The sequence below is a fragment of the Polyodon spathula genome, chromosome 3, assembly GCF_017654505.1.
Source record: "Polyodon spathula isolate WHYD16114869_AA chromosome 3, ASM1765450v1, whole genome shotgun sequence".
Classification (NCBI taxonomy): domain Eukaryota; kingdom Metazoa; phylum Chordata; class Actinopteri; order Acipenseriformes; family Polyodontidae; genus Polyodon; species Polyodon spathula.
This window is the reverse complement of record NC_054536.1, coordinates 59685953-59703454: the sequence shown is the minus strand read 5'-3', so window position 1 is coordinate 59703454 and position 17502 is coordinate 59685953. Positions and strand designations below refer to the sequence as shown.

Here is a 17502-nt window from a genome sequence, read left to right as displayed (position 1 = left end):
TTGCTTCAAGTGGAGTGCAGCAGTGACCCTTTTAAAAAGCTGTCTGCTGACATTGCTCATATCGCCCCTTAACCCCAAAAAATCTAAGATTTATCTTTGTATCTAACCTTTCAAATCCTAATTATATTCAATTCCACAAAAAAGGAAAGTTTAGAAAAAACAACAAAAAACATTAAAATAGTATTTGAAACTATACAATCTTTAATATCTATTTTTGGTATGAAGAGTAATTTATGCACATAAAAGCAATTACTTACTGCTATGAGTTGTTAAGTGCATTTCAAGAGCTCCCACACCACTGATGCTCTTGTTGCATTGTGGGAAAGGGCAGATGCCTGGTGCTTGATGGGGACCGTTCTCATTTTCCTCTGCTACTGCTTGTTCCCTTTGTCTACCGCTGCAGTAATACATAAGATGTGCCTGTAGGTTCCGCTCACTTCTGTACCAGATTCCACATGCCTTGCAAGGAAAGATGTCCTCTGAAAAACAGAAGCAGGATAGAAATTAAAGTAATCCCTTCATCTCAGAAAAGTTACATTCTGTAATACCTTTTTATAATCTTGCCTGCCATTTTGGGAAGTTACATCTTGTATGATGCCATGACTTGCACAGCTAAATCTTTTTGGAAGGTCATCTAACATTCTAATGTACCTACAATACTTTAAACACTCTTTGTACTGGACAATCACTCCCATGCTTTTGTCCACTCCAAGTTATAATATGATGATACCTATACCTGTAATAATGGTACGCAGGTAGTCCACCTTAAAAAAAAAAAAAAAAAAAAAAACTAAAGAGAATAGAAACATAGAACTGTATTTCCATATTTTTGGATACAATTTAAAAAATAAAGAATGTCATAGCCACATTCGGATAAACAAATAAGCATGTCAAGACATTCTCAATAAGGTGCTGATGTCCACCCAAGTTTCATATATTTAAAACTTGAAGTGTAAACATTATTTTATGGTAGATTTTACGCTATAGTTAATACAGTGTTTCTGTAATTTTGTGGGTGTTGGTTATTGACACACAAGGACAATGACTACCCAGGAATTTTGGTGGGTTTGCATGCTAGAAAAACATTAAAAGGTATTTAAATAAAGGTAGACCAGCACAGCTCCCAGTTTTGTACTTACTGTTGACAATGGCAGTGGGAAGAATGGATGCCATGGCAGCCTGTTGAGGGAGCAGCTGTATTGTGTCCAGAAGGCGTGCAGGGTACATTCCCTCCGACAGGGACATATGGCTGACAGCTTGTAGCCTTGAGTCAAAATCTACAGCAAATGCAACCAACTCCACACCGTCCATGATGTTTTTTGTTGTAGTGCACCAAAGCTGACCACCTAGACAATTGAAAAAAAAAAAGTTGCACTTAATAAACCACTGAAATGTATTTAATGGTTTTGCTATGATTTCTTCATCAAGGTTAATTACAGATTTGTACAGGATGTGGCAGTAGTATTGGCTAGGGTGGTTGGGTCTCTGTTAGATAGACTGACACATCTTTCTTTATGCCTTATTTGTGCTCAGGTTCCAGTGACCTCTCAAGGCAAATACTTTTTTTTTTTTTTTTCTGATTTCAAATAATAATATGAAGTTAAAAAACGCAAGGCAGTACTGGCAAGGAGTTAGGAATAAAGGATGTTATGAAGCACAACCCTTAAATAGAACAACACAGGTAGGCCGATATAATTGTGTACAATTCCTGGGGAACTTGAAGTTGAATTGCAAAAAACAATGCTACTGTTTAAACCACAGTTTAATGCATCTGTAAAAGGGAACTGAAAAGTAAAGTAATAACAAATTATTGGATACACTCATATTGTAGTAAAATAAGTGGAGTATTAGAACCATATTTAACATTTTACAGGCTAACTATAAAGGTGCAAATACCGTAAAACGTCACTCTGCTGCTGTGTAAGTGGACAACTGTATTTAACTTGTAAGTGTTGCTGACCATATAACAATAATAATAATAATAATAATAATAATAATAAAATAATAATAATAATAATAATAATCTATATTTTTATATAGTGCCTTTCACAGTGGACCACCATCACAAAGCGCTTTACAAAATACGAGACTAGGGTGTGTGAACTATGCATCAGCTGCAGAGTCACTTACAAGAACGTCTCACCCGAAAGACGGAGCATAAGGAGGTTAAGTGCCTTGCTCAGGGTATTAGGTAACAATACATTTTAAAGATAAGGTACATGAACTGTACAGTATGTTTTTGTTGTACATGCACGTTTCAAAAGGGCATTTGAAACTTAAAATTCACAGTTTTGTATCCTTCACTGCAGATATAATCTGCGGCACAATACAGCACGCTGAACAGGACAGAGAAATATTATACATGCTAAAGGTTGAATTTCACAGAGAAGTTACTACCGTGACAAACTGCACAATTCCCTTGACGAAAGAATTTAGTTTTTCACATGGTGTATGTTCAATGTACAAACCTTTTTAAAAGAATATTACAAGATCTAAACTGGCACTGCCTAAATGATCTAACGAATGGTTTATTTTAAGCTCCCTAGAGGTAATATAAAATAGCAACATATTTATAAGTGTTTAAGATAAATACATAAATAAATAAAAGATGAAGATGAAAGAAAGCATTACTGAATAGTAACATAAAGTAGTTTATTGTTCAATAGGGTAAAAATATAATGATGATAATCAATTAATATAATTTTCTGTGAGGATCTGGCTTTTTATGGCCAATCAAGGGATCAATGTGCCGTTTGAAAAATATGTATATTTATTAACAATAATGTGTCTAAATATATGCCCCAGAAAGCTCACCAGGGATATGTTAGTAAGCTTTACATTTTATTTAATTGTAGTGTTCCATATTAAATATTCTAGAGTCGAATACAATATATTCATCGAGTAGGCAAAAAAACAAAACAAAAAAATGGTTTTGGCTTAGATCATTTTTATCTCTGTACATGACAGCCTTTTCAATGGTACTTAATTTTCCCTTGAAGAAATTACATTTTTTAATATGACTATTTACAAAAATCTGACTAGTGAGATAACTACAAAGTATAATATGGTAGCGCTAAATGGCAGAATTAGGACACTGTTTTACAGAAAAGCTGGACAATTAATTAAACCGGACTGCTGGCTTTCAAAGATGTGCAAACAGTGTTTCAGTGTGCAATCCACAAAAAAGGGCCTGCAACTTTAGACATTAAACACATTGGAAGCAGCCTGTCGATAGTGTGACTGTAAAATGGCCTCCTAAAAGCTTGGTGGATGTTTCTGGGTTCCTTACAGTGTGTCATAAAAAAGGAATCTGATAATCTGTCTTTGTGGGTTAGAAGTTTATATTTGACTTTGGTCACTGAGACTCTATCGTAATCTCTCAAGCTCATTTTAATCAACCGTATTATGCCAAATTAATTAGGCATGCTTCTGTCACTGGTCCAGTTAAATTTAAGTTATAGTAATTGAAAAGTTGGGACTGGCTGACAATTAGGGCTGTGAACCTTCAAACTAAAGTAGAGCTGAGTGCCTATATGTGTTTTCTACAATGATAAAACCAGCTGAAAAACTCTGAAAGCTCTGTAATGGTAAAGTGTAAGATATGTACAGAATGAGGCATTGTTTTGGGTTGCATCAATCTTTCTCTCAGAATGACAACCAGAGTTAATGGTGTCACTATATCATAAGATGTTATCAAACCTACAAGATCCAACCCCATGACTGAAGATTTTCAAGGGATGTGCTATTCCCTGTGATTTGATTTTAGTGATGTTTCACACAAAAGAGAACCAGCACATGAACAATCCATGTACTGCATTTTTCCTATTAGTCACTATACTGTATTACGATTTTTGTATTTATAGCCTAGTATAAATTAGCATATCAAAACTATAGCTGCAAAAAAATGGTTCAGATTTTGTATCACGGTACACTAACTTCTGTACAAACATACTTCTGTTATCAAAAGGAGTATATTCTTGTTTAACATATGTGCAATATGGGGACAGTGGCATATTAATGTTAACTGCCATGTGGCTTTTGTCAGATGTTAGTTAAATTTTAGGAAAATTAAACAGCATTTTACACTTATGAAATGAAAGCCTGCCATATGGAAAAACAAGCACATCTACAAGCCTATTACAGCACCATTCTGATCACGGTCAAGTGAACACTGCCATTTATTACTCCTTTTTTTTAAAATCCTGAAACGATTACTGGAAAAAGCACTCTATAACTTCACATGGTATGAAATTCATACTTTTTTTATTTAATTTTATTCCTTCATGTTGGGTTAGAACAAAAACGTAGCAGAGGATCTTGACTCTCCAAGATGGAGAAAGCGAAGAAACCTGAACTTCTATTCTGTTCTGCCAGATGCCCAAATGTGATATGTTGGTTTGTGCACTGACTGGAGGCTTGCAGATTGAGATCCTCTGAATAGACCTTGTCTGTTATATCTGCCAAATTTACGAGCAAGTGGCTTTTACCTCCAGGCCATTACTGTAGTCAATTTATAAATACTTTGAAAATTGGGGTTACACTTTAAATTACAGTCCGCAAAGAATCACAGTGAAATAACAGATATTTCTGTGATATTCTACCTACATTCTTAATGAATTTGGCCATTTTTTTCTATTTTATTTTATCTCCAGTCATGATTTCAAAGTATAACAGAAATTGGTGTGTCTTGTTTGGTTGTTGGGTACAGTGCTGTCAATGCTTAAAACAAGGAATCCTAACCCGAAAACTGCTTTGTGGGTTTCACCCCTTGGGAGCCTGTTGATTACTGTTGTGTCTCTGAATGGTATGGTTTGACTGATTCAAGTAGTTTGGTTAGTTATGTTTGCAGGTGTATACATGAGCCTCTGTGTTGTAGCACGCACAATGTCTACAGTTTTGGTAGTCTTATAGACAAGTGTGTTTGCAGGAGAAACTCAATGTTTAAGCAGGAGTTCCACAAACTGGTTACATTAACAGTAATGTTTTTATAAGAAAAATAGCTAATGTTTACATGAGAATGTCAGGTTAGTATCAGAACCCTGGTTCCCTGAAATAGAAATATAACCATTACCTAATGGGTATTTACCTCCTAAAGACCTAAATCCTAAAAATTGTATACCAAAGCTGCTCAGTGGGCCTGTGACACAGTCAAGGCCCGCCCCCGAGGGCACAAAAGGACTGCGCTCACAGATCAGATTTTTCCTTCAAGCCTGCTGCAATCAAGGACGAAGCTACCTTGAAGGTTAACGGCTACATTTCTAGTATAGGGAACCAGGGTTATGATAATAACCTAAAGTTCCCTTTCAAGTATGAAATGCAACCATTACCGAATGGGTGAGTGTATCAAAGCCGTTGCAAGGGCAATACTGCAGAATGACTGGAATGCTACACGGCACAGCCTTGTGTATTACCACATGGAACCCCAGTAACAAGTAGTTAGGTCAAAAAAATTGAGGGAAATGTGTTGTATGGGTCGAGTAAGAAGGTGTCCTTAACACTCATGTTCCAAAACCAGGGTTTTGAAGATCCACGACACAAGTCTGTACAATCCAGTAAAGGTATGGGGAGTAGCCCACACCGCTGCATTGCAAATGTCTCCGACAGATGCACCCTGGAATAAAGCCCACAAAGTTGCCATGCCCTGGTGGAATGGGCAGTGAGCTTTTTTGGAGGGAGCAAGTTGGCCAGCTCATGGGTAGTCCTGACCGTGTCTGCTATCCACTTGGACAGCCACTGCTTAGACAGGCCTTGACCATGGGACTTTGTCCTATAGCAGACAAAAAGTATGGAGCTGTCGCTTTCTGTCAGACTGGAAAGGAGGTGGATGGAAAGCCTCCAATTTCACAGACTGGTTGATATGAAATGCAGAGATAGTGTTCGGCAAAAAGGCAGGAAGATAGTGACCAAGAAAGCCACTTTTAAATGATAAAAAAGTCAGCTCAGCTGAATGCAGGAGCTCAAATGAAGGCTTCATGAGTACATTAAGCACCATGTTTAGCCTCCAGCAATGTCCTTCATAGGTAGCCGAAACTGCCGAGCCCCTTTTAAAAATTGCCCCGCCAAGAAGTGGATATGCGAGAGGCAGTAAGCTCATCATCGAAAATCAATTACCTCATTTCCCCTGCTGTAAGCCTGCTTGTTAGAATGGACTAACAGCCTTGCAATGATGATGCTAAAAAGCTGTCACCAAAACGGCATCAAGATACTGTCGCTGAATTAGTATCAGCAGCTGCTCTTGCTGCATGTGTGCTGAGCACCATGTTGCGGACAGGCCTGCACATAGCATCTGTTAAAAACAGAAAAACTATAGTTTCTTAAAAAAAAAAAAAAACTGTAAATAAACAATTTCATAAATAATATAAAACATCTTGTCTAGTGCTAAATATCAAAAACGAGATATAAAATAAGCTCCAACAGGAGCTATGTAGCCTGGGGGGAGAGCACAAAGTCAGCCAACTTATGTTGCTGGATCCCGGGGAAGGCTTCACGTGGGGCACAAGGCCATAGCGGGACATAACAAGCAACAGGCTGTAGTGCACACAATGCGCGCAATTAGTAAAAACTATTACAACGATTAGTTTAAATATCACATATAATTTGTATAAAAACACAATAAATGCTAAATCTAGAAGCAACATTATACTTATCTGAACAAGGCTCTCCGATCAGGTCAGTCTTGAAAGGAAAAATGGCGCTGAGATCTATGAGCATAGTCTTTTTGTGCCCTTGGGGACAGGACATAACTGTGTCACAGGCTTGCTGATCAGCTTTGGTATACACTATTCAGGATTTGGGTCTTTAGGAGGGAAATACCGTAATGGTTACATTTTGTACGTGAAAAGGAACTGAAAGAATACCTTTAAATACAGTAATGGTTACATTTTGTATGTGAAAAGGAAATGAAAGAATACTTTTAAAAAATGTATATCCTTAACAATATATTTATGAAAAAGGAAGTGTTGAGTTTATGAAATACTATCTCTGTCTTCAGACAGTTTAGATTCTAATCCCCTTTGTTTTCACAAGGATTTTGTAATTCAGTCCATTTCATGCTAAATATTTCAATTTCACATACAAATTCTGAAACCAGGCATCTGCACAAAGTCACTTGAAGCAGACTAGGTTATACTAACAATACATTGTGTAAAAAAAAAAATAACACAAATTACTTGGAAGCACTCACAAAATAGTGCCATTATAGTAGCTGTTATGGTAGCCAGTAGATCTTGCACTTCAGAAATATAGTTGTATCTCTTTTTTTCAATTTCACCTGCTCTCCTTTAATATTTTACCTACATCAAATTGAATTGGATTTTAAACTTTTTTTTTTTTTTTTTTAATACTACACTATTTTAATAAGTCAGTGTTTCAATTTACAAAACATCAGTTTTTAGTGGATGTTTAAAACAGTTCTCCTTTCAGCTATTATTAATTTTAATTCTAAAACAGTCCCAGGTCCAAGCTCATTTCCCCCAGATTCTTAAATATTAACCCAGCAGTAATCATCATAAATGATACAAATATGAACAGATATGATTAAATAAACTCTGACAACAAAGTGTTTAAATACTGTAGCTTATAATTTATATTCCTGCAATTTTTTATATGAAAAAAACGTATTTGAGCTTTCTTTGTACAGTGGCCAATGCTGTCGGAACGTGGGCCATTGTTTAAATCCTTCTGCAGAGTACCTGATAAAAGAATAAAGAACTATGACATATTCTAAAAACAGTAGAGGAATTAAGGAGAAACAATGGGCCAGCTGCTTCATTAAAACAATCAAAATAGCATCCTGTACATAGTCCAGATAATTAAACACGGCTGCTTTATACATTTTCTCAGTAAAATATTCATCCTCTCACAGTTAAGTTCTGATGGTTAAATGTCCCTTTCATTTGATGAAAAAAAGGGGGGGGGGGCATGAAAAAAGTACACTTAAGATGCAAACATGAAAGAATTTCAGTAGTAAAATTATGTTGGTCAATATAAATAATTTCTGCATACATTTCGCCAAAAGTAGAAAGTCTATCAAACTGGAGTATAAACATGCATATAAACATTTAATGCTTTAAGATAACAAAGCTACAGCTACTTTCTGATGAATATGAAATGATGGCTTTGAAAGTTTTTTTTTTTTTTTTTTTTGCTTACTTTTACCTACTAATCACGTTCACTGCTATGCTGTAATAAAAGCCAAAATAAACATGTCTTTCCTAATGCAAAGTAGCAAGAAACTGAGCTACACAAATAACAGAAGAAGCTGTATAATTAAACTGGCTTAAAGACAGGTATTTATATGTTTGTATGTAAACACCAGAACTCCTTAATAGTTTGCTATAAAATGTTCAGTTAGGCACATCAGTTATTCCTTTTGCCATCTGTCCACAGAAATGAAACCACACTGGCTGTAATAATGAGGTGGAAAGAAACTCACAAATTCATTCATTTTACTGTTGTTGCTCTTTCATTTTGGGGCACACTTTCCTTGCATTTTGGGATTGTTAGTTGTCAAACAGACATGAACTCATTCAGTAGTATTCTGTTGTGTTCCTGCTATGACCTGCAGTAAAATATACAGCTTTACGTCAAACAGTGCAACGTAACACAGTACTTCAGCAGTGCAATGCAGTGGTACAACTGTATTAGAATTACTTTGCAGTACTAAAGCAAAGTTAGTATTTGTATTGCAGTACCCCCAGCAGTCTTACATAAAAAACAGCATTATCACACATAATATGTGTAACAAACTACTATATCAAACTACTATGCAGGTTCAAAGTACAGCCATGTGGTTGAATTCAACAGGATTCAAATCCCATCCCTTGCAAATGTTTCCCTCAAAATGAACTTGGTCAGTTCTGGGCTGTTCTGACAGATCAGTGTGGAAATGACCTGCTTTACTAGCCAGTGGTTTGACTGAAGCCTGCTTATGTTCATACTGGTATTTCCACTATGTTTTAAACGTTTCATTAAAAAGATGTACTTCTGCATCTGCTGCTTATTTTGCATCAAGGTTTCCTTACTGTGTAGCGTTCTGAAACTTGCAGCACTTCAAAAATGATAAAGCATTTTGTGTCCATGCAGTGTTAGTTACCAGAAAGCACATCTTTGTGTACTTTCAACTGTGCCTGTTACAGTATTACACATTACCTGAGGCTGATATTTCATTAGACGTGTGTCTGAAAGTACAATCCCTATAAGGCACTGATACCTGGTGACATCAAAGTGTTTCATAAATGGGGGCGGTATAACTGATTCCACAGAACTAAACTTGGTATTGCTTCAAATGACATTATGTGCCACTAGGTGGCATTCTTCACATATTGATTGCAGACCTTTCTTCTCCAGCCACCAGTGTTCAACACGACGTACGATTTCTCTGCAAATTAAACGTGATGTGCTGGTGGCATTCTAAACTTAAAAAATCACAGGGGAAAGGTGAAAGTTGTGTGGGTATCCTCAATAGATTTTGAACCCAGCAGAAATCCACCTTGTCTCTTATTTTCATTGACTATAATAAAACACTGCATTTATTCCTACTTTAATTTTGTATGTGCCTGTGCAGAAAACAGAGATGCTGGTGAAGTGAAAGGAAAACAACAGAAGCTCTTGCTAGGGATTATTACATAGATTACATACAGCATAAAAACACATACATAAAGCACACTATTGTAGTGTATAGAGACAATTTATAAATACCACTTTCACTATGTTCCACTGTGTGCTCATTTTAAACATGTTTGTTTTTTCTACTGTTTCAGTTACCCTTGTTGTGAGAAATATTAAAGATACTGTTCTATTTTGACACAATTGCAAAGGCAAATTTTCTGAATGAAATAAAACTGTTGTAATGGTATATAGCTTGCAGAAAAACAACTTGACAAACTCTGAGCAGTTTACTGCTGGTTTAATAACGTTTAATTTGTAATTACATTTTGTATTCCTGAAAATTTGAAGTGAGGGAAAATTCTGGCATGGGTGTCGAGCTGTCATGACTTCCTTATCCAGAACTTCAATAACTCAAATAATACATTCAGAGGTAAAACTTAACAAGTGTTCATATGTGTCATTTAGTGTATTATGAGTTTTACCTCACAAGAGCTTCCCATCTCAATGTTGACCTGAACAGCCCAATGCTGACCTGAAACCCCCCTGCTTACACTCTTGGTTAAGCACAGAGTGAAACCATCAAACCAATTTCACTAGTGAGGTGAAGCAACTTTGAGCCCAGGCCTCCAGGGGGAAAGCATGAAAGTGAATTAGCCCACTCCGAGGCTAAGTACAGTAAACACTTTTACAATTGTAAATAATAATTTACACTGTGCTTAAATGGATGTGATTTTTAATTATTTAAAGTGCATAACTAAATATTGGTATACTGAGATGTACGGCCACCATACATACAGACTCCTGAAGACTACAGTGCAAACTAAATTTAGCATCAAGTGTTGTTTCACAGATGATATCCTGTGTTGAAAGCTCATGGACAGCCTCAGGCTAATGGCATACAGGTCAGCATCAACAAATTAAAAAGTCTTACAGAGAGATTTTTCTAGCAGACCTCCCTTTGCTATGCATTCAGAACTTAACAACGCAGGGGCTGGTCTAGAAATACTAGTAGTAACTATTAACAGTCACTGTATGAATCTGGTTTTCCCTGCGTAAAGAAAAAAAGGCATTTTAAGGAAAGCTACATGGTTTAATTTTGCTAAAATTGCTATTACAGTACTGTACTTATCTGTTTTTTTCTAATGCTGGTAAGCAGTTAACACAACAATAAATCTAACTTTACAATTTATAATTCGATGTTTTCTATATGTCGGTGATAAATGACTCAATTATCTTCAGCTGATGTAACAATATGAATATCGAAATATACAAAAATGCATTTGCAAGTATATATGTCTCCTCTTTAAGACATGCAAAGAAAACAGCCCCATTACTTTTTGGAAGCTAATAAAATGTAACAAACCCATCATCAACTTTGCAGTGATGTTTAGAGTCTGTTATAATAGAATGGCTATGATAATGTAGCACCAATGCTCAGTTAAAGGTAAACCCCACAGGAAATTCCATGGTCCCCAAACCATTCAGTCTGGAAATTGTAGGTCTGAGCTGCAAATAATTCAGTGTTAAACAGCATTATAACAATAATACATGATTACTCGTATTATTAGTTTCTTTCAAATATCACTGTACATATGAAAACCTACAAAATACAAACATTAGGTAAAAGCAATGGTACCTAAACAGTGCTCAAATAACAATTCTCTGTTATGTGATTTTAAAACAATATAAATAAATAAAACACTAAACCGGATGGAATGAAGCTTCTATTCACATTTGTCATCAACTCATCTGCAAAGGTGCATTCCTATTGATTTGCAAAGCACCTTTTATGCTACCTATTACTAAAAGTAAATGCTAATTACATTTTATGTCAGTTTCTATGAGAAATAAACTATTTGCAGTTAAAATCCATAATTGTGTTTGTCACATTGTGTCTCTGAGCAGTTTGGAAGTGAACAGCCGTTCCAATGCTCATTCCCATTCTGTTGTTCTGGCAGGCCCGCGCTGCCCCAGGTATCACGGTTCAGCCATCTGGACCCGACAGCTGTCTCTCTATTGATCACAAGGGTTTAGCACTTGATCAAACAGACTGGTACAGGAAATTGTTTTTTTTTCCCTCCAGAAAAGACCAATAGCTGAGCGAGAGTAATGGAATATTACTGAAATCTCTAAGAACCACAGGATTGTCATTTACAGGAATTAATTTAAAGTTCTGATTTCACATCTTACATAAAATCATAACCCATTAGTTTGATTTGGATTAGATTTTTAACTGATAGACAGTACTGTATCAGAATGTAATATGTTTCCTACTAACGTGTTGCTATTGCCTACAGCAGTTTTTCTCAACCTTTTTGAAACCAGGGGCTGGCTTAGTGTCTTCCTGAAAGCTAGCAGACCATTTATAATGCGAGGACCACTACAATGTAATCCTTAAGAGACTGTTTATTATTATTATTATTATTATTATTATTATTATTATTATTATTATTATTATTATTATTTATTTTTATCTTTTTATACACATGCTCATTTAAAATAAAACCAAAAAACATACAATTGGTTAAGGGCACCTATTTGTTTCCTATTGGTTTTGTAATATTTCTGTGGTATTTTTTTTCTGGCTGTCATGAACCTCCATTCAGAAACACTGGCCTATAGGATACCACTGTACAGTTAATCATATGTTGCAGCTTCGTTAGATGTTTTATATAAGTGAATTAATTCAATAGGTGATTATAGTTAATTAATAAAATATCAGTAATTTAGGAGACTTAAACTTTAAACCCTGAAGCTTTAACATTCCAAATGGACTGCACCTAACAGTTGATAAAAAAAAAAAAAAAAAGTGCATATAGTTTCTAGAATTAAAGAAAATCACACAGACACACTAACACCACACATTTGTATTGTGTGTGTGTGTGTGTGTGTGTGTGTGTGGGCGGGTGTATGTGTGTGTGTGTGTGTGTGTGTGTGTGTGTGTGTGTGTGTGTTTGTTAGTGTGTGTCTGTGTGTGTGTTTGGGGTTTGTGTGTATGTGTGTGTGTGTGTGTGTGCGTGAGTGTGTGCTTGTGTGTGTGTGTGTGTGTGTGTGTGTGTGTGTAGTGTGTGTGTGTGTGTGTGTGTGCATGTGCATTTGTGTGTGTGTGTGTGTGTTTGTGTGTATGTGTGCGTCTGCGTTTGTGTGAGTTTGTGTGTGTTAGTGTGTGTGTGAACGTGTGTGTGTGTGTGTGTGTGTGTGTATGTGTGAGTGTGTGTTTGTGTGTGTGTGTGTGTGTGTGTGTCTTCACAGATCTCTGGTCCCTTTTCAAGTACTTATTGGAATCAGCTCCGGAGTAAATACAGAACCTAATAAACACACCAGATGGCAAGCAGTACTTCATTCCAGCTCTGAATCAAAAACAAATATTTCATCAAATGTAAATCATTTAGTTGGACATTTTTAAATATGTAAAATTTTAAGCTCTATCTGGTAAACCTTGGTTCACTGATGATAATTATGATTATCGATAATAATTTTTCAGAGCAATAAAATTACCGCTGCAAAAAATTATTGTAATTATTGATATTATTGATTATTGTTCTAATCCTATTCTTTAGGTAATGCAACTCATGCAGTTTTATCGTAATTTTTTAAAACACATCTATACTTGAGTAATTGTTTCAGAATTATACAACTTACAAAATTTTAATGATTCTCCACTTTTGATTATGCCAAAAAAAAAAAAAAAAAGTCAATTGTAATGTTAAATTGAAAAAAGATGCTGTTCATCGCTTTCTGAAAAAAAGCTGTTTCAACAATGTGGGCCTTATTCCCAAACCTTGAGTAACAAGTTATTTTTAGGGGTGCACCGATAAAGATTTTCTTGGCCGATACCGATAGCCAATGGTTATCTACCCATATCAGCCGACAAGTAATCGGATACCAATAATAACTGATAAGTGCAGGTAAGCTATTGTAAACTACTAGAACAAGACATAGGGCCTGTTTTAAACTCTTTATTTTAAAATTATAAATGTTAAAAAACGAACAGATATCGATATCTTTTACTTGCTGAATTTATGACAACAATGAAAAGGTATTTGTAAATCTCCCTCCCAACCTGTAAGGGCGCTAAGTAGCGAAAGGGGAAGTCTTTGGATGGGCTGGCCTGACAGTTCATTTCCTGGGTCGGGAAGTCGGTTAGCCTGGAAGAAGGTGAGACTCTGTTGCAGGAACGTATTGACCTGGAAGGTAAACGAGGTAGCAGCTGCAGGCAATAGAGACAGCTGCAATCGTTTACCAAGGGGTCATGCGTTATAGCATAAAGGGGATGGAGAATCGTAAATCTTTTCCTTCGCTTGATTTTATGTGTTAAAAGAAACTATTTGCGAGTGTTTGTTTTGTTTGTAATTGTTAATAACTGTCTGTGTTTTTGAACCACCAGACGGCTAACGTGGATCCGGAGCTGTCACTTTCAGCCAGCGCAAAAAACCGGATCACCATTATACTAAACTATCACGAAATATAATAGTGTTATCACCCACCACGAGCACTACTTCACACACCGGGAAGGGTGACAGTGGCAAGTATTATTGTGGAGTGGATAACTTGTCTTTATTATTTAGGGCTGAAATCCCTGTTACTGTTCTCCGTGTTTTACATATTGCTGTGTATTACCGGACCTTATTATTTGGTCGCCAGACTAGGATTACAAATAATGTGTCCTTTTCAAAACTGGATTAAAAATTGTCTGCCTGTGATTATTCCTGCACTGCACCACCTCTGCACCTGTTCACTATCAGCAGCCACTTTGCCACAGTATTGTTTACTTGTTGCATTTACTTCAGAAAATGAATACAAAGAATAGCATAGTATTATATTGTGTGCTTGACAGCAATTTACACATTTGTTTTACAAGTCTCACAAAAATATCATGCTGCATTTGTACTAGTAAAAACACTTCTGTAGCAAAAATATATAATGTTACATTAACTTTTTTATAGCCACTTGCTGTCAAACATTGTGTATTATAACTTCTGCCAATACTGTACAGTAGAAAATAAAATTCAGTCAGACTCGAATTTGATGCTTAAGAAAATGTGGAACAATAATCAATTTCTGCTTCAAAATGCCACTGAATACACCTGCAACCAATGCAGATTAGGCAAGATAAACACAAATTACAAAAGGTAATTTTGAAGTACATTGTGTAATAATAATAATAATAATAATAATAATAATAATAATATAATAATAATATGATGATTACTTAAACCATCAATGTTATTTAGGATTCAACCTACATTTAAAAAAAAATCTGAATAACATTCTACTCACAGTTCATCGTTGGATTTAATGTAGCATCAAGTCTTTTCTGCTGCACACAACTCTGCTATCCTATTGTTGTCCTCAGATATTTTACAAAAAAATTCCAATCATCGAGCTTTTTTGAGACATATTTACTGCAGGTTGATCACACGTTACAAGGAAAATGACTGAAAATGACTGCAAGGAAAATGACTGGCTCAGTGTTCTTGCGTCATTAGTAAGCGCGCCTGACAAAAAATTACACTCTATGCAGGAAGAAATTCAGGCTCGAATATCAGTGTACATTAAATCGGCTAAAATAACAAAAGCTGCCGATAGCCAGTTGTGATTTTTATCCTTGTATCGGTGCCATGCCGATAGGCTACCGATTATCAGAGCACCCCTAGTTATTTACAAAACTGTTTAACAAAAAAAGTTTAAAACATTCTTTACAACAATCTTTGTGAATAATAATACAAAAAATTAAAAATAAAAAACATTACTGTATTTCACAATGTTAATATTATTTATTTATGTAGCATTTTTGGGACACTAGCTAATTTCATTACATCAATTTAATTTTGTATTTAGTGCTTATGTTATTGCCATAGCCCATTCTATATTGTACTTTATAGTATTCCATAGGTTATAAAAAGGGTACATGCAATCTAAAATATAGAAGATACACCATCAATGAATGTTCATATACTGCGGGAATGGCATATCTCATCAAATACTGTATATCAGTAGATTAAACACCAGGATACCCAAGCCCTCTATCAACCAAAACACTGGTTAAAGTTAAGAATGAATACATGAAAACAACCATTAAAAAAAAGAGAGAATCTGCAAATATACACAACAAATTTTCTTCCCATGCTCTCAATGGTGGCTTGTTTCTGTGTTTTCCCCTCTAAAACAAGCATTCTAATTAATCAACCAGTTACTGTTTGTATATTCGTTATTAGACGCACAGGCATCCCAATCTCACAACAGCATGGGATGTTTGACGAGCTCTGGCACTGTTGGCACAGCACACTGAAAAACTGAAGCCCAAGGAAGAAGAAGAAAGTATGAGGAAATATGACCAGAGGATGTGATAAAAAAAAAAAAAAAAGATCAGCGAGTGTTTTCCTGTTTGGTTTTAATCTACATTTAATTAAATTCTTATCTGCTGTGTGCTTATGGCTGCATTTGAATAGCGAGACTGCATTCATTATGAATGGTAAAACTTAACTCAGAGAACATTGTGTGTGGCCTCATAAAAAAACAAGACTTATATCGATGCATGCACCAGCAGCTTAAGAAACACAAAATGAGTCAATTAGGACCTTTTTTTAAATTACCGCAGTGTCAAAATGACAGGTAGGTGCAGGGGAAGACATACTAGAAATTAGGTGTCATTTTAGATAGATAGATAGATACATAGACAGACACAGACAAATAGGCAGATAGACACAGATAGATAGATATGCAGTTGTATCATTACACAGCTTCATGAAGATGCATGGAGATAAATTAAACCCTGCATGATTCCTTATATAAATAATCTGGTGAATCCATTTCAGTTTGTATAATTTAGCCTTTAATTACATCATAACTAGCTGATGTTCTTTAACAAAGTGTGTCAGCATATATATTTAAATAAAAATATCCTTGTTTAGTGTTCAAGGGCTGCAGTTTGCTCAGTTTATTCTTTACACGACATGAGACATGGTCTTCAGGGTTGTTTGTAGAATTAGAACGTAATGTCTTCCTGTGACAGAGACAGAATGATTCTTGGTGAGGAATCTCTCTCCTGACCTGTGAGGGTGATATGTAAAGGGAACAGAGTGCCCTGGACTAGATGGCCAGACAATTCATTCCCAGGTGTAACAGGGAGAGATCTGTGCTGACTCTGCTGGCGTGTTCACGGGCTGCAGGAAGAGGGCGGCAGTCGTCCAACAACCGCCTGTGAGTCATGGCAGTGACACGGGGAGGTGGGAAAGTGGGTGTGTGGACTTTCCCCCTCTCTGAATGGCTGAGAGGCGCGTCTTGGGAGATTGTTAGCCCTATAAATTAACACTCTGTTGTTTCCTCAGCTCTGCCCTTTTAAACGCGTAGAGTGCGCGGAAACGCTGGTCCACGACCGAACGGAACGGAGGTTCAGAGCGAGACAGTGAGGGAGGGGAACCCTTGGGCAGATCCCTGAATATGGATAGCTGAGCAGGCTAGGTAGCCGGCAGCGTAGGACGGTGATCCGGGTCGCACGGGCAGCGGCAACCGGGATATTGCTGCAGAGTGCAGCACCTTTTCTTTGTAGTTTTGTTACTGTTTTATTTTTCCTGTTTCTTTGTGCCTTCGATTTTTGCAGTATTGTTTTGAAGCACCTGCGAGTGCGCCTGAACTGTTTACCCTTGCTTGGTATTCCCGTGGTTCTGTTTACCATAGTTGGTAAGCAGACCACGGACCAACAGCGCCCTCTGCGGGCTAAAGAAACCCAACGCGCCCCTGAAATAAAACTGGGCACCTGTGTGGTGTTTTCAATTACACCTGTCTGTCTCCTGGTCAGTGAATTACCCACACCCATTCCACACCAGGGTTAGGAGGAAGTCGGTCATCTAGAAAGGGGGCGGAGCTACGATACACTAAATCATTGACACG

The 17502-nt window shown here is 36.5% G+C and overlaps 1 protein-coding gene across 1 annotated transcript in view; it reads right to left on the bottom strand.

Moving 5' to 3' along the window:
• LOC121313263 (zinc finger protein ZFPM2-like) overlaps positions 1 to 17502 on the bottom strand; it is a 170336-nt gene that overhangs the window by 3470 nt on the left and 149364 nt on the right. Inside the window, exons 6-7 of the mRNA XM_041245621.1 lie at positions 1140 to 1346; positions 258 to 479 (exon numbers count right to left, since the gene is read on the bottom strand). Coding sequence (XP_041101555.1) covers positions 258 to 479; positions 1140 to 1346 — 429 coding nt within the window. The remainder of the gene's footprint in view (positions 1 to 257; positions 480 to 1139; positions 1347 to 17502) is intronic.